This window comes from Armigeres subalbatus, chromosome 2, assembly GCF_024139115.2.
Source record: "Armigeres subalbatus isolate Guangzhou_Male chromosome 2, GZ_Asu_2, whole genome shotgun sequence".
NCBI classification, from domain to species: Eukaryota; Metazoa; Arthropoda; class Insecta; order Diptera; family Culicidae; genus Armigeres; species Armigeres subalbatus.
The window spans coordinates 344,939,140-344,962,588 of record NC_085140.1 but is presented as its reverse complement, the minus strand read 5'-3'; the positions used below and the strand labels follow the sequence as shown (position 1 = coordinate 344,962,588).

The window sequence follows — 23,449 nt, the reverse complement described above, 5'->3', positions numbered from 1 at the left end:
CGTTCATTTGCCTCTTCGGACACCAAACTGTGTATCCGACAACAAACCATTAGACTCTGCCCTTCCGTCAAGCCGAAGGAGAAGTATCCTCTTCAATCGGACGTGGGTGATCTAGGCTCTAGGCTTTTGAATGGTTATTACTCGCATCTCACTTCAACTATTCGGAATAATAATTCGTTTCCAAGAATTGGTTGAATAAGTTCAATATTAAGCAAATCTTCGTGATGTCTGGGAGGTTTTTCAGGAAATTGAACCTGATTAAATCCATCTTCGGAGCAGAACTGTTACATGGAAGAAGAGCGAGTGAGGGTTCAACTATCTAAAAGGGCTGAAGCATTACACCATTGCTGTCAGATGAGGTGAACCAAAGCATTCGCTAGACTGGAATGGAATCTGGGCAGACTTTTTTTTAGCGAGGTCGGATATCCAACGTGGTGAGTGCTCAACGAAGTAGGGAAAACTAGAGGCCTTCATAAGAGAAAAGCAAATTGACATGTGCCGTCAATTGAACAGTCAAAACTAGGGATCCTATATGTAGGGTCCGTAGTCAAAACACAGCAGCCAATCGAGCAAGAGATTTGTCAAGCAGCCAAAACTTCGGCTCAAATACTGAAAACGGCTAAATTCGATATAATACCATTTATGAATGAACACATTTTGAATGCATTTTACATTTATTATCAATAATATATGCAAATCAATGACAGATTATGAAAAGCAATTGCTTTGTTTATTGAATTCTATTGTCATGTGATGTGAACACATTAAATGGCGGTATGTAAGTTTTACCTGGATGAACCATTTCTTCCTTTTCATGTATTGTTTTTTTTTTGAGGAAGAAGATTGAAAACATTTTCTATCCGCATTTCTCTTATAAAGGCCTCTAGCGAAAACTATTCGTGCGATGTGTAATTTACTTTTAACCTGTGGTTCGCGAATATTCTCGATGCTTCAGGTTGTAGAAACCCGTCGGGAGAGCAAAATATGATACACAATCGAGCCAAGAGTGGAGAAAATGATCCTCTTGCGCACTTCAATCAGCGTTGGAAGCAACGCATTCAGTTTAGTGACGAAAATTAATAGAAACTAGTGAGAAAATAAGAAGGGAAACTCGACAATGGCGCAGTCTCCGAGTGGGTTGGTACGTCTCTGAGAGGACGTTTGATCCGGGTGGATCATACAGAGTAATGTGTCCAGACGTCCCTCGTTTCGCGGGACGCTGCAATTTTCAACTTCATTTTCTAAAGTTATATTGATTTAAACGCTCTGACAAACATTTTTAAATATTTTTTGGCCCAAAATCTATGCGGAATGTACTTCTTTCATGTAAATTTCCAAGCCAGTGACGTAATACAGATAGGCGTCCAGCGTTTCGACGCTTGCTGGTCACATTAATATAGAGGTAAATTTAATCTCCGAATTATAAGCTCTATGACTGCATGACTGCAGTGTATTGTGTATTGAATAAGAATGCTAACCAAAGATAAACTGAAAATATTGTTGACATTATTCTGATTTAATGCCAAATTGATTTTCTAGAGCATTGTAAGCTCTACCCATAACTGCACGAACAGGATCAGCTGTTACATTGTGTAAAGAGTTAGAATGAGTAAACTGAGAATCTTTCATTTAACACTTTTACACATGAAAACAACCTAACACGAGGAAAAATCCGGAATTGAACCTAAAGGTACAAGACGTGTGACGTTAGTTTCTTTCAATTTGTTTTAAAACATAAACTGTATTTGAATAATACATTTTCCATAGCATGGAACATTATTGCAGAACGGAGTTGGGCTGCCAAACTGGACATGAACAACTTTAAAATACTATTATTAGATCAACTAAAAACATCATCAGTTTTCAGGTAAATTCACATACTTTGCTATCTGTCTATGAAACTCCACTTATCCAAGTTCAATCTAATTGCACTCACCTGCCACCCTTGAAGCAGTAAACTCCGATCGACTGCCCGCAGCCACATCACGGCGTCACCTGCTTGGAAATCTCGCAACTTTCGGCACCGGTCGTGAAGGAACATTCCCAGACACTTTAGCAGCTCTGACGTAGAGGCCTGGAAAGGAACATAAAACGGTATGGAAAATTTTAGTAATCAATGGCGGTGGGAAAGATCAATTTACGTAATTTATCTTCGGGTCTTCGGTGGAAGTTTTTGAACCAACATCACCTGCTGCCGTCATCAAGAAAATATGATACCTACTCAATCAAACTGCCTTAATTAGGAATGGAAATCACTAGCAACAACGGAATTTATCTTTCTAACCACCTTGCCACACATTCAGATGGTTGAAAGCGATGGAAAATTAATCACCCTCCCCAGGGACATGAAAATTAACGCTTCATACCGGGGCTGATTTGAGATAGTTTGCCTTATCTTTAGCGACGTCACTGAATGTGACATAAACCACCCAAAGTCACTCCCAGCCTCTCCCCATATCACCAGCACATCAGCTTTGAAGAAAACATCATGCCAATGTCAACCAACCCGCATAAGATGTGGCGCAGTAGAGTCGAGCTTATCGCAAGCTAATAGGCATGTTCCCAGGGATGGTGTGCGTTGTCCTGCAGCAGCTGCCCTATTATCAGCAACAGAGATTCGGTTGAGCCTCCAGTCTATGCGTCCCCGGCTGATAGCGCTTGTTATGGAAATCCATTTGGAGCAGATACCCTGGCAAACCAACGCAACTAGGGTTTGATGTTGTTGTTGTCTCTTCGGCTTTCTAAGGCTGAATGATGGCGACATAAATGGGTTGAAGGTGCGGTTTTATGGCGGTATTATCTGCTTTATGCACCGGGATTTGGTGGTTAGAAGTTTTCCTCGAAAATCAGCACAGGTCCAAGCGCAATGTGTAAAGTAAACGATGTTTGTGTTGAAGAATGATTTGGATTGTAGCTGTCGGATTTCGGAAGAGGATTAGAAGTTTATTTTCGAGCGGTTTGATGGATATTTTGATTTAAAAATGTATAAATGTATTTTTAAAGGTTTGTATGCCTTTTTAAATATTAATCCAGTCGGGATGCCAATGAAAATGATTAACTTGACTTTCGATAATCACAAAATCTTTATTGGTTCAAAAGAATATTGTAATGTAAGATTTGGAAGAAGTTTTTTTTTAGTTTTCAAACTCAATTTCGTTCTTACATGGGCTTGCATTAATTCATTAAATGTCACCACCACTGCTCATGTGTTTCTTATAGTGGGTAAACAGTACACTCTTTAAAAATCTTTTATAAACATCCACATGAATATGGTTAATTTCGGAGACGAGCCAGCCTCGGGCTGAAAATCTCCCTAATAAAGACACACAAAAAATATGGTTAATTTTCTTAATTTCAATTTAATGTGAATATTTCCACATGTTCAAATTCATCACCAATCTGGTCGAGCTATACTCAACTAGAGTGGCACCCTCCATATATCAAATCACGATTTCCGGTGGTTCCGAAAACAATCCACACCACGACCAGGGAGAACTTTTCTAAACGAAGATGAGGTTTCCTTCTGTTTCTCACCATCCGACATCTAGAGGTGGGCAATGAAATATATGAGCTTTCCGACAAAATTTATGGCACTAACCAGACGGTTGGTCTAGGGCGAATTAATCATTTTTCTGCTGAGCATAGAGACGGGACAACGCCCGAAAACAAACGTGGCTCAAACAGAATGAAGCGTGCTTTTTGCTCTTTGTCTTGTCACCCAGGAAAAAGGGGTTTTGCGAAGCGGCTTTTTCTAAGAGATTAGTTGCTTTTGAAGAGATTAGAAAACAAAATTTTCTAGGAAATGGAAATGTTTAATTGAATCGCTTACAACATCTTCGATTTAAGATGATTTTAATTTACGATTGTTCCTCAGTAGGCAATCGAAGTCGTACAGTATTATGTATTAAATGGGATCTAGTTTTGTCGTCTCTACTTCTGTCGAGGGTATGTAATCGAATTATGTTTCCATTCCATTCAATTCTGATCAACACTTCTATTATTCGAATAAAGTGGGGTGGTATCAGAATTGAAGCATCAAAATGATTTACAATACCCTGGACTAACGGCACGCAACCCTTGAAGTGTTCGCAGGAAGAACTGTGCGAATTTTTCAAAACCGTTAGAATGGGTTTGTTTTTCCCAAGCCAACAGAGGAGCCACGTGATCACCTACATCACGTTTCATGTCTTCTCGTAAAACAGAGCCGGATTTCCGCGACGCGCCACTCTACTTCCCGCTCACTGGTGCCACGTTACGTCACCATCACCATTCATGTTTTTGTTATAAAGCAATCATCTTTTGATTTATCGTTTATTCATTGGTGATGGGACCGACCGCGCGGATTAGCAGGAAACACATTCTGAGCGGATCGATTCAAGGACATCCTTTTAGCCATTGATGGAGGTTTCAAACAGTTGCTAGAACGGTCTTTTCTCCCCAGTTTGGTTTGTTTATTGTGTCGCTGTATATTGATATTATGGCATCTCATCTTCTAGAGGACGGAGATTCGAACGACATTGAAATAAAGGCAGAAGTTGATTGATTTGAATTTGGAGACACATCCAATACAGTAGACCTTTCCTATTGAACGTTATCTCTTTTTATTTATATATTTTTCTAGGAAGCTTTTTAATTTTAGCACCACATATTAAGTTGAAAATGTTTGAAAAATAAAACAGCAAAAAAGCTCTGACGTGGAGATGCCTAGAAATGAGCAACAAGAAATTTAAACTAGCTCGAGCTTGAGCTTAGTAGTTACTACCATTACGACCAGATTAGCTGAGCTTTATTTCTAAAATTTGATGTGTCGCAAGATGGGTTGCGGAGCAAAACTAATTTTTTCCACTCCCCTGAGTGAACACGATACCTGGTAACACTCCCAGTCGTGACCAATGTATTCAAAAATCATCTATTAAGTTTGATTTTCAAAATCATGAAGTTTGATATGTCGCAAGATAGGTTTCGGAGCTAACCGAAATTTGCCCACTTTCCTGAGGGAGTCAGGTTCCCGGGAACACTTCCTGATGTGACCAAATTGTCCAAAAAATCTAAAAAAATCATCTATTGAGCTTTTCTTTCAAAATCATGAAGTTTGATATGTCCCAAGATAAGTTTCAGAGTTAACCAAAATTTGTCCACTTCTCTGAGGGAACCAGGTTCCCGAGAACACTTTCGGATATGATCACTGTGTCCAAAAACACTCATCTATTGGGCTCGTCTTTTAAAATCATGTAGTTTGATATGTCGCAAGACTGGGTTTTACACCAATAGAAAAGTGTCCACTTTATCCTAGGGGACAGGGTTCCCAAAACACGCGGAACGATGTTCTGGTGATCCAATTGTGCCAAAGCTGACTTCTGATACTGGTCAATAATGATTTAGCATGTTTGCATTATCATTCTGGGCACTTTCGCTCATTTTTCAATGGTTATAAAAAACCGTTTTTGACTGAACCTGACCCAGGACCCCCTTTGATAAATCCGACTGGATTAATACCATGATCAAATCAAAATTAAAATAAAAAAAAAAAAGCCGACGCTTCTTTCTGAAAATTTCATGGCATTCGGACATAAAATGAGCCCACACGGGTTATTTCAATTTTGATTTCTAGCTCAGACCGAAACGGGTTAAACCGAGATCCAACAGATGTTTGCTTGGGACTAACAGCCATTTTCGATGTGCACTTTTGCGTTGGCGTTTCATCCACCTGATCCCAGCATGGGAGACACGGTGACCAACCGTACTACACCAGCGCCAAACGGGAGGGGCAGCAGAAAATCCAGGATATGAATCATCAGTTGTACACAGTCTTCACCTACGCAGCTACCAATTGGATATTCAATCCACTATCGGCTCCCCCCCCCCATGGAAGGGTCGTAGGAGAGACTCGTCAGACCCATAAAAATCACCTGCTCGTCTATAATAACTACCAGAAACCCGAATGACGTTGTTAATCGAAGCGCAAGGGATAGTCAACTCAAGGGCTTTAACGTTTCTTCCGCTGGAAACAGAAAGGCAGGATGCGCTTACACCCAACCCCTTTTGACGTAGGACTACGTCTGTCTTTTCAATATTGGGGTACACTTTGGGATTGCGGAAATTGGAGGGCTTTGTTGGAAAAAACTAATTAAACCCCAACAAAAAAAAACAAGTGAACAAACAAAACAAACAGAAATACCAACAAGAAAAAGATAAATGATTTGTGAAAATGTAAAAAAGATAGAGGCTGAGTGAAAGGACGTCACAAGGGGTCTAATTTGTTGTGGTTAGGTCCAGCGGGCCTTTTTCTTTTGTTTGAGGCCTTTCTTTGGCAGAATACTATTGCCGGAACTTCCGGACGCGCAATGAACCAGACACAGCAAGAAGAAGCCTGAGTGCACTCCAACCCAGGCCCTCGTTCGGTGTCAACGACTACGCCATTTGCAACCATCTGCCGGCCAGAGCCGGTTTAATCCAATCGACGGTTGTCATCAACGACGCCATCTTCCATCCAATCCTCCGGCCAAAGCCGGTGTGCTCAAGACGCAATGACGAATCATAACGCGATCCGATGGGCGGCCTGATCAACCGCTCGTCGACGTTAAAGGCCATCAATCCGGCCATCCAGACCACCACACAGCAGCTAAACCGCAAGTAACCCCCCCCCCCTCTCATGTAACGATAAAACGTAAAACGTATTTTTAAGTGATTTTTATTGATGTAACATGCTTTTATTTAGTAAAATCATTGTAAGTAATATATCAATTATTATCCATCCTTTTTATTTCCAGAGGCCCATTTTAGAGATGCTTAGCCTATGCATACAATTCATCAACTAAATTCACTGTTTCAAGCTTAATTCCATAACATGTCCGTTTTACCCACACACTATGTCCATTTCACCCGCATACTTTTAAATAGAGATTTTTTCATCCTGATTTTCAATGTCAAAAAAATTACAAAATCCGATTGTTTTCCACTAAATTGACTTCAAGCCATCGTAGTGCTTCTATTTAAGGTTCACGTAAGTTGCACAAAACAATGCGTGTAAAAGAGTTGGTTTTAAAAATAGATTGCGAAAGTTCGGCTATGTGCCTGGTGTTGAAAATTTGAATCCATCAGTAGCCTTCTAAACTGCGGAGGACGATGAAGGTCCTTAGAAGCTTATAGGGAAAGCACCTGTCTAGCGTACTGGTTTCGTGCCTTCGTGGGTTCAAACCCCACTGAAGGAAGTGGTTACCCTCCAATACATTGTCCGAACTAAATTATCCGCAAGTTGTGCAATTGCACAAATTGAGTTTCAGACATTTTTTTTTTTTTATCTTTCGTTTATTTGGAAGGCTCATTTGCCGTGAAGCGTTACGGAGCCGAAATCAAGTTAAATAATACATTTCTTGATTCTTATACATAGTGTTAGTTTTGGGGAACCGAAAGACTCGCGGTTTAGTCGAGGTTAGGGAATACAATAATACAGTAGGAAAGGAAAGGATTTTAGGGTGCTTAAGTAATTACTATGCTGATGTTCACAAAGTTGACATTCCTCGCATTTTTACATCTGTAACGGGACAAACAAACTTTTTTGGGAGACAACGACGAGAGGAAGACATACGGAAGGGATTAACGACAGACATGGAAATGTACAACAAGAGGAAGACATTCGATATGGGGTACGACAGACAAGGGAATGGGCAGACAATGATTACAGTTTTACATCAGCAACTTTCAAAATTGGTGGACCAGGGACATGTACTCGAGATCAAGGCCCGACAACACTTCCCTAATAGGCTTTGGTTGTTTTCCTCGGACCCGGAGATGTTCAGTTAGCGCAGATCTGGGGCCACGATGCTCCTCGCACGCCCACACGACATGATCGATGTCCTGATAATCCTCGCCGCAAACACAGAGATTTCCTTCCGAGAGCCCCACTCTGAAAAGATGTGCATTTAGAGTGTAGTGATTGGACATTAGACGACACATGGTTCGAATGAAGTCTCGTCCCATATTCAATTTTTGAACCATGGACGCTTCGACACCTGCGGGCGAATTGAATACAGCCATCTACCCAACTCCCCATTTGTCCATTTCTGTTGCCAGCTGTTCAAGGTTTCCTGACGAACTAATGTTGAAAATTCATCGAAGGTGATTTTCCGATCGTAAATATCACCTTCCATAGCGCCCACCTTAGCCAAAGAGTCCGCTTTCTCATTTCCCGGGATCGAGCAATGAGAAGGGACCCAAGCCATGGTGATTGTGTAAGACCGTTGTGATAAGGCACTCAAAGCTTTCCGTATCCCATTTAGAAGATACGCTGAGTGCTTAACCGGTTTCATTGACCGAACAGCCTCCAAGGAACTTAGACTGTCGGTGAAGATGAAAAAGTGGTCAGGAGGTAGGGATGCGATTTGCTCGAGTGAATAGTGTATAGCTGCTAGCTCAGCAGTATACACGGAACAAGGCTCTTTGAGCTTAAAGTAGGCGCTATGAAAACGTTGAAAACACCGAAACCAGTGGAGTCATCAATTTTTGACCCGTCTGTAAAAAGCTTCTCTCCTCACTGGCGTGCCCGTATTTGCTTGCAAATAATGGAGGTATGACCTCCGCACACAGAAAGTCTGGTATTCCATGAACCTCCTGCTTCATGGACAGATCAAAAGTAACAGAGGAACTGTAAGAGTCTAAGAAGTTAGCACGATTGGTATCTACCGAAGAAGGGCTTACCTCCAGCGTTATGTACCAGTGGTAAATACTCATGAATCGAGATTGAGGGTTTTGTTCGAGCAGCTTCTCGAAGTTATCAATGACCAATGGATTGAGAACCTCACAGCGGATGAGGAACCGGAGCGATAATTCCGCGAAACGATCTGTTAGTGGCAGTACTCCCGCAAGTACTTCCAAGCTCATTGTATGTGTCGAATTCATACATCCTAACGCGATACGGAGACAGCGGTACTGAATCCTTTGAAGCTTCAGCATGTGTGTTTTAGCCGCGGACTGGAAGCAGAAACTACCGTATTCGAGGACCGACAAAATGGTTGTTCTATACAACGTCATAAGATCTTCGGGATGCGCTCCCCACCATGTTCCGGTTATTGATCGCATGAAGTTGATCCGTTTCTGGCATTTTGTGTCAGATACACAATGTGCTTCCTGAAGGTACATTACGAGTCGAACCAGACCCCGAGGTATTTAGAAGATATCCTATGAGTGATTGTCTTACCCATCAGTTGGAGCGGGAACTTTGCCGGCTTATGTTTTTTTGAAAAGACAACCATCTCAGTTTTCTCCGGAGAGAATTCGATACCCAGCTTCGTAGCCCAAGTGGACAAATTGTCCAGAGTATCTTGCAACGGTCCTTGCAGATCAACCGATGTTGGCCCCGAAACGGATACAACACAATCATCTGCAAGCTGTCTCAATGAGCAATTTGGCATGAGACATTCGTCAATGTCTCTGACCTTAAAAATGCAAAGCAAGGGGCTCAAACATGAGCCCTGGGGAGACCCATGTAGCTAATTCGTGAAGTTGCCGAGTCACCATGAGAAAAACTCATACGCTTCTCTGACAACAAATTGTACAAATAGTTGTTCAAAATTGGTGAAAGTCCACACTCGTGGAGTTTGTCAGATAAGACATCGACGCAAACTGAATCAAAAGCCCCTTAATGTCCAAAACACTGAGCCCATTTGCTCTTTTTAGCGAATGTAAGCTGAATTTCTGAAGAAAGCAACGCAAGACAGTCGTTCGTTCCCTTGCCCTGCGGAAACCAAATTGTGTATCTGACAACAAACTATTCGATTCAACCCATTTGTCTAGCCGAAAGAGAATCATCTTTTTTAACAGCTTCCGAAGACACGATAGTATCGCGATGAGGTGATACGAATTACAATTACAATTACAATCCAACGCGGGTATTCCATGCTTCTGGATGGCTTTCACCCTCACTTGCCTCCAATCATCCGGAACAATATTGCACTCCAGTAACTGATTGAATAAGCTAAATAAGCGCCTCTTTGGGACGTCTGGGAGGTTTTTGAGCAAATTGAACCTGATTCTATCCATCCCTGGAGCGGAATTGTTACATGAAAGGAGAGCAAGTGAGAATTCAATCATCGAAAAGGGACGATCCATATCATCCCTGTCTGCAAAAGCATCACGTAGCTCTTGCCTCACCGGTACCGAATCCGGACAAACTTTCTTTGCGAAGTCAAGTATCCACCGCGACGAGCTTTCACGATCTTCGTTTACGGACGACGCGTTGCGCATTCTTCTCCCGACGGTCCACAGAGTTTTCATTGAAGTCTCGCGCGATAAACCTTCAACAAAAGTGCGCCAATATTCGCGCTTCTTCACTTTGACCAGTTTCTTGAACTGGATTTCGAGCGCGGTGTATCGTTTGTGAAGAACGATCGCCCCGTGTTTCGAAATTCTTTGAACGCGGCGGATTTCTCGCGATAAAGTTGCGTACACTCGATGTCCCACCACGGACTGTAGGGTTTCCTACGAACCGAAGCTCCTGGCACCGGCCGACGTTGTGCCTGAAGAGCGCTTTCAAGAATCAACTGCGATAGAAACTTGTACTCTTCCCGCGGGGAAGTGCTTCTATCGACTGTATGCCATCGCTGATGGCGTCCGCATATTTGCCCCAATCGATGTGCTTCGTGAGGTCATATGAAAGATCGATGGAAGCAGATTGCTTGTGTCCATTGGAAATCGAAACTTCGATCGGCAAATGATCACTACCATGGGGATCTTGGACCACCTTCCAAGTACAGTCCAACGATAATGAGCTCGAACAAATGGAAAGATCTAGACGGCTATCTCTTGCTTGCCACTCGTGTAACTTCTCCTGTATTCAAAATTGACATATTGAAGTCGTCGCAGAGGTCGTATATCATTGATGAACGGTTGTCGTCGTACAGTTCCCCCCAGCCTGTTCCGTGGGAGTTAAAATCTCCCAGGAGCAACCGTGGCTCGGGCATAACCGAGCAGATGTGCGAGAGATCTCTTCGAGATATCGCGGTGTTTGGAGGAAGATATATCGAGGCGATACTGAGGTCTTTTCCTCGAATAGTCACCTGACATGCGACAGCTTCGGTGCCAGACATCGGCGCAAGATCGACTCTATAGAAGGAGTGCTGTTTTTGATCCTTAAAGCACTCCTCCATATCGATTTGCCCGATCGCGGCGGATTATGTTGAAATCAGGAAAATGAAGGTTCACATCTGGTGTTAGCCATGTTTCACATAAAGCAAAAGCATCGCATTGTAATTTGTTAACTAAAAATTTAAAAATATCTAATTTTGGAAGAATACTTCGACAGTTCCACTGTAGAATCGAAATCTTGTTACCCTTATTGACTAAGTTAGCCATCGAAGGATACAAATGACTCGAGGAGGGGCAGTTTCGAAGCCAGCTGCTTCAGGAGAGGAGTCAGAATAGGAAGAACAGTTTTGACCATGTTCTTCACGGGGTCGGAAGCATCAAAGAAGTTGAGGATGAGCTCCACGATGCCAGAAAGTGTGAACATTGGAGCGCTCGGGAGTTCTTCTGCTCGCTCTGTATGCTCTCTTTCTGGCTGAGAAATCGCAAAAAATGGGGTATCTGGGATTTTAGATGTTCCCGGAAGCGGTGGAAACTCTCGATCATCCCGATGTGAAACCACAAAAGTTGATCGTTTTTGAGTATTTCCTCCCGCTTTGAATTTGACCATGTTGGATTGGGGCTCACTTTGAGGCTGTTTTCTAGGCTTTTTCGAGGGTCGCTGGCTCTGTTTTATTCTCTTCCTCGTTGAGCCATTGAAAACAAAGGGAACCCCATTTCCAACCTCGGAGTCAGAGCTACCTTGATCGTCCAAAGGAAGAGACGAGTAGATGGTGTCAGAAACGAGTGGAGGAGCGGCCTTCCTCAACATTTCGGCGTAACTTCGCCGAGAACGTTGCTGAAGAGACCGCTTCTGGTGGATTCGCTGCTGTATGTACGTTGGGCAAGCTTCAAGAGCATGTGGAGGGCTTTCGTTACAATAGACACATTTCGGTGCCGTCTTGCACGCTCCCTCCACATGCTTCTCTCCGCATGATGCACAGCGAGGTTTATTGCAACAGTACTGAGCGGTGTGGCCCAGCTGCTTGCAATTAACACAATTCATCACCTTCGGTACATACAGCCGAACTGGTAGACGAAGTTTGCCAATCACTACGTAGTCATGTAGTGCGGACCCGGAAAAAGTGACGCAGAAAGAGTCAGACGGGGAATAACTCCGCTTCTCTCCCTCCTGCGACACCGAATACATTTGTTTGCAATCCAGTATCGCAACAGGAGGCAAAGAAACGTTCTTGAAACGACCGAAACCTTGTTTCAAATCGTCGCATGTCATACTTCCTCCGTCACCACCCCGCGATCTCACACACTGCTGACGGTAAATACACCCTATATTCGAGAGTGAAAAGCTCACAGGTGACAATCTCGTTGGCCTGTTTGCGATCACTGACCGTGACACGGAGTTTACTGGACCCAACCATGTCAATGGTCGTGACAGAAGAAAATCGCTTTTCCAGATCTTTGCTAATCTGGCTGATATTCAAACGTTTGCCTTTGGGTCGAAAGAAAACAACATACGGCCCACTAGAGTCGTGAGGGTAGACCTTGGGACGGGGGCTCGTAGAGGAAATTTTAGCGTTGCTGGTGTCCATTTCGTTTTGGTTTGGAACACCCGAATGCAACGAAACATCTGACATGGAATACGAAGTACCCCCGCCAACTTCGCCTTCGCGCATTGCGGACACGAAATGCGCCGCTGCGAGGCACAATCTCTTTTAAAACTAAACAATTATCACAAGGGCAGAAAAAAAAAACACGCACACACAAACAAAATAATGATTTGGGACAGAGGGGAAGACGAGCAAAAAAGAAAGAAAAAAAACTATTCCAATAAGATGGAGAAGAGAGGGGAACAATGAGAGGGAGCTCAATTAAATACTTGCGTTCACACTGCTGTGTTGCCGGCTAACAGTTCTGGCAGCACACACTAGCTCGATGGACACTCGCCGGTGGTGCGGTCGAAGCGAACCACGCTATTGTTGGTGTTCTCGCCGCACCCAACACTGCAACTGGGTGGATGGATGGTGGCAGGACGGCGGCGTCTGTGTTGGTGGAGACGCACGATGGATGATGACTGTCGGCGTGGGACGATGATGCCTGCGCCTGCGATGGACGCCGAATAAACTGCAAAGTTTTGCGTAGTTGCAAAACCAACGAAATGGCTACTTAACTGCTACAGCTAAGCACCACTTCCACTCAAGCACTATGCTTCAAAACACTTTCGGAAAAAAAGACCACTACCTGTACTTCAGGAAAAAACCGAATGAGAAGCAGACCGTACGCGGACTTACAACCGTCTCGCACGGATGCTCGACGTGGAATGAGTTTCAGACATAGTAAATAAAGTTCCGATAATTTAAAAAAAAAAAAAATTCTTATACATAATATGCATTACTATTAGTAAACAAAGAGTTTTGAATCCTGACCTCCCCAACTGTAGGAAAAAAAAGAAAAAAAAAGGATTTTCAACAAATTTAATAAAATGTTCAATGGAATCTACTTGATTAAGACAAAATGTTGAATAAGATGTTAAGCATATGCTTTCGAGCTAAAATCTAAAAGTTAAGAAACCTCCATTTAAGAGACATGAAGGCTTTTTTTTCCCAAAAAGCTCAGTAGCTTTGTTTCAAGACGCATGGGAGCAGCGATGAAAGATTGTTTCAACATCAATTTTGTAGATTCACTCAAAAGTTTAGTGCATATTTTGGCGCTCATCCACAACCAAGATTACAGGAAATTACACGACACATCTCTAACTTTTCTCAATGCATAGAAATTAGATAACAATAAGACCACTAACCGCCAAAATTTCTTGTCTTGTTATATCCTGACTTTTATGAAAATCCAAAAAGAAGAGATTCATAGGCACAATGTCCTATGTATACACGCTCGTCATAATGGCAGTTACTATAAATATTTTTGACATTTACTGTTTCCAACGTCAATTTTTGACAGTGAACGTTTTCAACATTTTCGCATTTTATTTATTGAACTTTCATTGATTCAACATGGAATCAGTTTAATATGATGCACTTCTTATTTTTCAGTCCAATTTGGGAATTTCAAGCTCATTCAGTAGCCGCTAGGCTGCGAAGGCCGACAGAGGTCCTTCGTAGCTTAGTTGGTTAAAGCACCAGTTTAGCGTACCGAGGGTCGTAGGTTCGAGTCCCATCAAAGGGAAATTGGTTACCTCCAATACATTTTTCAAATCAATATCTTCCACATAATGTACATATTCACGTATGAGTTTTCACAACATTGTAAATTGCGATGGAATGTTCTATGAAATTTCCTTTAAAATGCCTAGATTTCTCCACAAATTTCTTTGAGAATTACGTCACGATTTCCTTCAAGAATTCTTTCAAAAATTCCATTTCTCATCTGTGCGTTCTATATTTAAAGTAAAAATTAAATAAATCCTATACAAATATTTAAAAAAAATATGCCCCTCCTCGGATTATTTTTCCCGAAAGTAATAAATTGAGGGGGCAACGATCAAATTTTCAAAAAATTTTAACGGTTTTCAAAACTTTCTTTAACAAATTCAAGGCGTTTTTAGATTTTTTTTTCATTTTAAAATTAATTATTATTATTCATCCTTGAATTTTTCTTTCAAGAAGCTTGGAATCCTCCTTTCAAGAGGCTCGGAAGCCTCCTTTCAACCCAATCAACACAAAATCGTATATGATGTCACATAAGATGCTAAAGTGGAGGCCATATAGGTACTTCCCCATGCAATATGTACGTATATCGACTCCACTTTGGCATCTTATGTTGCATCATATACGATTTTGTGTTGACTGGGAAGAGGCTCGGAAGCCTCCTTTCAAGAGGCTCGGAAGCCTCCTTTCAAGAGGCTCGGAAGCCTCCTTTCAAGAGGCTCGGAAGCCTCCTTTCAAGAGGCTCGGAAGCCTCCTTTCAAGAGGCTCGGAAGCCTCCTTTCAAGAGGCTCCGAAGCCTCCTTTCAAGAGGCTCAGAAGCCTCCTTTCAAGAGGCTCAGAGCCTCCTTTCAAGAAGGCTCAGAAGCCTCCTTTCAAGAGGCTCAGGCCTCCTTTCAAGAGCTCAGGCCTCCTTTCAAGAGGCTCAGAAGCCTCCTTTCAAGAGGCTCAGGAAGCCTCCTTTCAAGAGGCTCAGAAGCCTCCTTTCAAGAGGCCTCAGAAGCCTCCTTTCAAGAGGCTCAGAAGCCTCCTTTCAAGAGGCTCAGGCCTCCTTTCAAGAGGCTCAGCCTCCTTTCAAGAGGCTCAGAAGCCTCCTTTCAAGAGGCTCAGGAAGCCTCCTTTCAAGAGGCTCAGCCTCCTTTCAAGAGGCTCAGAAGCCTCCTTTCAAGAGGCTCAAGCCTCCTTTCAAGAGGCTCAGCCTCCTTTCAAGAGGCCTCAAGCCTCCTTTCAAGAGGCTCAGAAGCCTCCTTTCAAGAGGCTCAGAAGCCTCCTTTCAAGAGGCTCAGAAGCCTCCTTTCAAGAGGCTCAGAAGCCTCCTTTCAAGAGGCTCAGAAGCCTCCTTTCAAGAGGCTCAGAAGCCTCCTTTCAAGAGGCTCAGAAGCCTCCTTTCAAGAGGCTCGGAAGCCTCCTTTCAAGAAGCACGGAAGCCTCCTTTCAAGAGGCTCGGAAGCCTCCTTTCAAGAGGCTCGGAAGCCTCCTTTCAAGAGGCTCGGAAGCCTCCTTTCAAGAGGCTCGGAAGCCTCCTTTCAAGAGGCTCGGAAGCCTCCTTTCAAGAGGCTCGGAAGCCTCCTTTCAAGAGGCTCGGAAGCCTCCTTTCAAGATGCAAAGATGCGTCGTCAGTCACACCTTCGTACAAAAAAATCATTTGTTTGAGAAACTGCATATATTCATTTTACAAAAAAACTGTTTTTGAACAAATTGGCCCCGGTTTTATCGAATTCTTCGATACAGATCAATAGTTTTAGGCAAAACTCAACCCCCTGGGACACTTCCAGTTCGGAAGCTGCTAGCAGTACTCCATAATTACTCTTCAAAGTGAGTGCTGTTAATTTTTTTTGCCAGAATATACACCTTCTCAAACAAACGGTTCACTTGTCTTCGAGACTTTTACACAATCCATTTAGTACGCATAATACGAATTCATCAGTAGTGAAAGCTTCTCAAAATTTCAAATTTTCCTATTACTATTTTCGACTTTGTGCGCTATTACCTAGGTAATGAAGTTTTTATTTTTACAATCCTTAGTGAAAGTGTTTCGCAAAACGTTAGAATGTCTATTTCCCAAATGCAAATGTCTGCTCTCCGGCACTTGAGCTGAGCAGCACAAATGCATCTCACTTCACAACGATGAAACGGAAATTCCACTCCGAATCAGCAACGAATCCAGCCGTTCGGTTCCCTTCATGCTGGCTGTGTCGTCGGTGACTCGAGTCTGACTAAATTGCTTAAAAAAGCGGAACCACTTACCCACCGGAGAAGAGACGAAACGAAATGGTTCACTTCATGGTAGCGACATGAAGTCGACCGTGTATTTAGCTGCCGTAAGACTAATTGCGTGAACGGAATGGGTTCGTGATTTACGCCTTGCCTGGCTTGTACACGATGCTGGGAGTTGGAAGTAGTAAATAATTAGCATTCACCGTACGTACGAACGAACGAATACGTTCTTTATGTTGTTCTAGACATGACGTAATTGCTATCGTTGCTGGGTTGGTGTGGGTGGTGGGCTTCTCCGGTCAGAGTTTTCGAAGTAATTCATCAACGCTGGTAACGCTTTCCGTTTGTTGCTACGAAACGCAAGGAACCGGTAACATTTTTCGCCTCGAAAGAATGCATTGAGCTCAACAACACAACGCGAGAGTGCGACTTTCAAAATGCATGTAAAATATACCTACATGGAACCTATGGGGAAGCGTACTTGGAAATCCGCAACTGGAATGGCATCCACTGGAGTCATGTACAAGAATGCGGTGAAACGTCAGCTTCTTTTTTATGGGACTTTTAGTCGGGACTGAAACTTACAACGCATGTGCTTCATATCAGATTGATTGTCGCTTACTTGAGTTACCTCCTCACATATTTCGATAACGTTCCAGACGAGCATCATCGTGTAGACAGAGCATACCACGTACCATCAACCAGACCACGTTCGGTTGCATTTATATGTAATGTTTCTTCAGGATAAACCCGTTCGACTCGGCTTGGTTGCTGCTTTTCGTTGCCGATGCGCAGTGAAAATATGCATACGTACATCGTGTCAAGGATTGCATTAAAGGATATTTTTAGACTGATGCAGCAATGCAACCCTAGCTGTCGGTCGAGGTTGTTATTTATTTGCAGGGGATGGTTGAGGTAGTCGCAAACCGTCCGATTTTGTTGTTTACATTCCCTTACACAATCTACCAGAGAGGAACAGTTGTGCCGGGAATGATGTTCTAGTTTGAAATCTGTGGGGCTGAAGCTTACCATAAGCGACCCGCTTTGCATGATAATGGAAGATAAACCGGAGCACAACTGCAGAGAATATCATTGCTAGTAAGAGTTTTGCTAGGCGTTCGTACATGTTCTTGTATTCCATGAAGCCACAAACTGTGGCCCACTATTCTCTAGCTACACCCGTTTAGGCCTTTCGCAGCTCAATGATAAGTTGCAAGATTACACAGCGGACAATGCTGAAGACAACTGGGTTCGAGTTAGCATACGATGTTGGAGAAATTTGGTCGATTTCAGCATACACTTTTCGTGAAGCAGAAGGATCATGTACTTATTGCGAATGGAATAAAGTGTCATGGAAAATATTAGAAATAAATATTATTAATATGAAACATTTTTGAATTATAGTTTCAGAACAACGGTACCTACATATAGATTGTTAACTCACCGCGCGTACACAGTTTCAATTTAAGCTTTTAAAAATCAAAGATTGAAGAATAAATATTTCAGAAAATTCCGCGAGTTTGTGGTGTTAACGTATACGTGGTATGGAGCGACTCCCTCACGTCAGGTAACTTCGATAAAATATTTCGAAGCATCTTGCGCAAACATATAACATCTTCAGTTATTGTTTTTCTTTTACCATATGCTTACCACACGTTAAGACAAATATTTTTTAATATTTTCAGTAAAACTGATTTATTTTATGTTTGATTCTCATATAGGAATGCTTCTGTCTGAGCCATAAGTTAGCATTTGATTCTAGCATGCTAGTTACGAGTCAAATTTGATTCTAGACAAACATCGTGTCTCAAGTCCAAACATTATCAGTTTGATGATCTTGACGATAAGTGATCCGAATCACGTACCCAGAACCCGCCAACTGCATATAAGTTAGATGACGAATGATTCCACCGCAAATCATAGCCAGAACCGAAACACGATGAAGTCAATCACAGCTTTCGCCACGCTTCTGTTTCTAATCGCCAAAGCAACTCCCGCGTTTTGCTTGGAGAAAAGTTTTCAGCAAGCTCAGCGCGAGTGTCTCCAGCACCTCAACATCAGCAGCAGTCGCTGGTCGGAGTACGTGGATGCCAACGAGTACCCGCGAGACCACGAAACCAAACTACTGATTCGGTGCATCGGACTGGTGCTGCGCTTCTGGGATGACTATAGCGGGCTGCAGCCGGCCGTAATTAAAAACTTCTTCCTGCCGGATGCCGACGACGTGGGGTACGTGAATCGAACGACCCAGTGCCTGAAGCGGGCCTTGCAGAAAGTGGCTAAGAAAGATGTTGTTTCGATGGCGTACGAATCGTTCTGTTGCTACTACCATCAGTACGGGAATTTGGCCGTAACGCCTCAGTATGTGCCCCAAACGGCCAGGGAATTGCTCCAATTTAAATCCGAGTGCAGTGAAATACTGAAAGATTACTCTGGAAATGGCACACAGCAAAGTTCCTGCTTGGTGCGGTGTGTACTGTTGCATGCTGATTTATGGTACGACGAGCATGGGTTTCTACTGGATAGGGCGTACGTGCAGTTCGGACAGGATGAGAATGAAGATGCGTACGTCCAGAAGACGGTTGAGTGCATAGATTCGTATGCGTCGAAGGATAATGGAGATAGCTGTGCTTTGACGAGCTACGTGACAAAGCTTTGTTTAATTCATGGCAATGCTCAAATGTATTATTCGTCAGTCTTCTGATCATGGATACAGTGGAAGTTATTTATCAAATACTATAGACAGACATATGATTTCTGTACAGTGATACACGTACCATGTTGTACGCGTACAGCAGCAGGATGACACACATATTTTTTACCTTTCGCTGCGTTACTATCGTATTATCTGCGTTACAAATAGATTTTTCTAACAAAATAATAAAAAATCATTTTCCATGTTCACATGACCTGTAAATATATTATTAATATGTAAATACATACTTCGTTGAAATCCGACCTTTTGCTGATTAATTTAAAACTTTTTTATTGTTGTTCAAACACACTTGGTGAATTTTCGATTGATGTAAAGAAACAATACTAGCTGTAAAAATGTTAACAAAGTAAATTTGTCGTTTAAAAATTATTTTACCAATATGTACAGCTTTCTTATGATTATTGGGATTGACAAAAAAACGCAAAATCCTTATGTACGCCAAAAAAATCCCTATAAAAACGCCTAAATTTCTTAAAACGAAAATAGATCTCCCCTCAATCTACAACAACAGTATTACTACTCATTTACATATAAACTCGATATAAACAAATATCATAATATAATCTTTGGAATTTTCAAATATTTTTGAAATGTGGCTGTGCTATCAGTGGCCGTCTGCGTGTATTGTGTTGTTATGAGGTGAGGGTTCGATTCCCGTTCCAATCGTGGAAACTCTTCGATATGCAAAATATTCTTCACTAGTCTACCAGGCATTGTCCGTTGTCTTACAAAATATGTAAGTGTTCAGTCTGAACAATCACGTTTTGCTGACTTTGTAGATTTGTAGATCTTTGCAGATTTAAGGATACTCCAAAAGGATTTCTCACATTTTTTGATATCCCTAGATTCTAGAGCAGGCCTGCCCAACCACGGGTTGATTTTCAGAATGGCCACTTACTGGTGGGCCAGAAAATATTCGGGACATATTTTTTAAACATTTTCAAAATGACCAAAGTAAAATACATTTTTTTCCAGAATGACATTTAGTTTTACACAATGGCTAGAATTGTTTATGAAAAAACTAAACACGATTTGATTGCGTACGAACAACCTTTTTATGTGCTTATTTTCCTTTTCTTTTTACGTAACAGTACATGGAATACATACTCGACGCATATTGATTTCACAATCGGTGATCGAATTTCGCAAGCCAACAATTATTACTTTTTACTGATTTCATTCTTGATAAACAGTTGTTTACACAGATATGTACTTATGGAGAGAGCAAATATCTACGAAAGATGTGTCTTTCTGAAATTTAGATTCGAGCACGTTGCTGCATTGGAGGTCAATTATCTCCATTTGGAACATTCCAAGTACATTATTCACATCAGTAAAAGGTGTTGAGGAACTGTGTTCTCAAAAATTACCGAATGAGCTTGAAAATATCTGTTGAAAGGTATCGACTTTTTTTCTACCAGAATATGAGAAATGTATCAGTTTCCGACCAGCAATTATGCCAAATTGTTTCAATTATTTGCATTTTGGATAATAAAAGTTCGACTTGTCACGAGACGAACCAGCCTCGGGCTGAAAGTCTCGGTAATAAAGAATAAAAAAATGAAAGTTCGACTTCTTGATCCCTGCAGCCTTGAACATATCAAGCCATTAATAAGGTTGGGGACATCTACTGTAAAGGCTCACCCATTCAGGATCATGCAGCTGGGCATTGGTTTTGCTTTATTTTGTAAAAATGATGTTTTTCTTTCGAAGAAAATGTGGGATACCGAAAGTGTCCCTGACGTTGAATATAATCTTCAATTAAATGTTGGGTTATTGGTGCTAAGTGAGTGTTCTGTTAATGCTACTGGGAGCACTGCAAGTAAAACTTAACCCGTTACAAGCGCACAGCGTTGTTGCGAAGCAAGGTTGTATTGCAGTGGAGCGGTTCTTCCCGGCAATAACTCTAGTTCCACAGAGAATAAAATCTCTCAAGCAAGGTACCCCGGGTTAGACTACGAACGTCGCATTATCACACAGCAAATCTCCGTATTCTGCTTCCATTTCCCCCAACATAATTAGGAATTAGTTAAGTTTCCTCGTCTAGGTGAAGTTGATTTTCTCAATAACGAGCGTCACGAATATTAATCATTTTTGCACATAGATGGTAAAAAATTACATTTTTACTGAGAAATATCACAAATTAACTTTTGTGGCTGAATACCAATCGATTAACAAATAAACAAATTGCTTTAATCTTCAAGTGTCACAACGCCCGTGTTCTTTCCCGTCATTGCTGGAGCTCCATTAGTTTAAGGCCTTAAGTTTTCAAAGAGGAGTTCAAGCTCTTTCATACAGGTCTGAACAGCTTTCCTCAGGTTTATACCAGAGGTAGTCGCTAATAAGTCAAATCGACCACATCTGCATCAGCCGAAAATAGAAACGGAGCCTTCTTGATGTACGGAATAAACGTAGTGCCGATATCGCGTCTGATCATCACCTCCTCATCGGCGAAATACGCCTGCGCATTGCGCGGATTCGTTGGCAGGAGGAAAGAGTTGGAGGACGATTCAACACACGCCGACTGGAAGATGCCACGGTGAAACGGTCCTTCGTTGAAGAACTGGAGACGCGTGCTGCAGATATTCCGGAAGGTGGCAGCGTGGAAGACCAATGGACCGCCATCAAGAATGCCTTCATCGCCACCAGCGAGAACAATCTGGGCGAACTGCGCACCCAGAGAAAACAATGGATCACCGATGAGACCTGGAGGAAGATAGAGGAGCGAAGAGAAGCCAAAGCCGCGATAGAGCGATCGAAATCCAAAGGAGCCAGAGTCTTAGCCTGTCAACGATACGCGGCTCTTGAGAAGGAAGTAAAACGCTCATGTCGACGGGACAAGCGAGCGTGGGCAGACTCTCTGGCTGACGAAGGAGAGAGAGCCGCCGCAACCAGGGACATTCGCCTCCTCTACGATATCTCACGACGCTTAAGCGGGGCGAAGATGAATGCAACGATGCCTGTGAAAGACGCGAATGATCAGTTATTGACCGACCCAACTGACCAGCTGAAACGCTGGTTCGAGCACTTCGAACAACTTTTTCAAGTGCCAGCCAGGCCATCACCACCTCGGCATGATCTGCCTAGGATCCGACATATAACACGCGTCAATACCGAAGCTCCATCACTGCTAGAGTTTCAAACAGCCATCCAAAGCATGAAATCGAATAAAGCCCCAGGGGTCGATCGCATATCAGCCGAGATGCTCAAAGTTGACCCCATGACATCCGCACAACTACTGCATCGTTTATTTCGTAATATCTGGGACACCGCAACTTTCCCGGTCGACTGGATGCAAGGTATCTTAGTGAAGGTGCCCAAAAAGGGTGACCTGACTGTATGCGATAACTGGCGAGGCATTATGTTGCTGTGTACCGTTCTCAAAGTTCTGTGCAAAATTATCCTAGCCCGGATTCAGGAGAAGATCGATGCGACTCTCCGGCGGCAGCAAGCCGGATTCCGTGCCGGAAGATCCTGTGTGGACCACATTGTCACGCTCCGCATCATTTTGGAGCAGGTCAACGAATTCCAAGAGTCCCTTTACTTGGTATTCATTGACTACGAAAAAGCTTTCGACCGTCTCAATCACGAGAATATGTGGGGCGCCCTGAGAAGCAAGGGAGTTCCTGAGAAAATCATCGGCCTCATCGAGGCACAGTACGAGGCCTTCTCGTGTAGAGTGCTGCACAATGGGGTCTTGTCCGACCCTATCCAGGTCGTAGCTGGTGTGAGGTAAGGATGTATTCTATCACCGTTACTGTTCCTCATCGTAATCGACGAGATTCTGGTAGATGCGATTGACCGTGAACCAAACCGCGGGCTGTTATGGCAGCCTATAACCATGGAGCACCTAAATGACTTCGAATTGGCGGAAGATGTTGCACTCCTCGCGCAACGGCGCTCTGATATGCAGAGTAAGCTCAACGACCTTGACGAGCGCTCCTCTTCGGCAGGTTTAGTCATCAACGTCAACAAAACCAAATCGTTGGATGTAAACACGGTGACTTCCAGTTTCACGGTAGCCGGGCAACCAGTGGATAATGCTGAAAGCTTCCAATATCTTGGTAGCCAAATGGCGTCAGACGGCGGCACCAAGATCAACATATTCGTACGGATCAAGGGCTGCCTTTGCGAATTTAAGAAATATCTGGAAAAACAGGCAGATAAGTGAACGCACCAAAATACGAATTTTCAACTCTAACGTGAAATCTGTGCTGTTATACGCTAGCGAAACATGGTGTGTATCAGTGGAGAACACTCAACGGCTGCAGGTTTTCATTAA

The 23,449-nt window shown here is 42.8% G+C and overlaps 2 protein-coding genes across 3 annotated transcripts in view; one reads left to right on the top strand and one right to left on the bottom strand.

The window, feature by feature from the left end:
* LOC134212879 (cyclin-dependent kinase 5 activator 1) overlaps positions 1-23,449 on the bottom strand; it is a 119,943-nt gene that overhangs the window by 27,283 nt on the left and 69,211 nt on the right. For both annotated transcript variants that reach the window (XM_062691148.1, XM_062691147.1), the window contains exon 3: positions 1,937-2,074. In XM_062691148.1, coding sequence (XP_062547132.1) covers positions 1,937-2,074 — 138 coding nt within the window. The remainder of the gene's footprint in view (positions 1-1,936; positions 2,075-23,449) is intronic.
* LOC134216353 (general odorant-binding protein 45-like) lies at positions 18,391-19,265 on the top strand. The gene has a single exon (XM_062695261.1). The coding sequence runs from the start codon at positions 18,391-18,393 to the stop codon at positions 19,153-19,155; it is 765 nt and encodes a 254-aa protein (XP_062551245.1). The 3' UTR covers positions 19,156-19,265.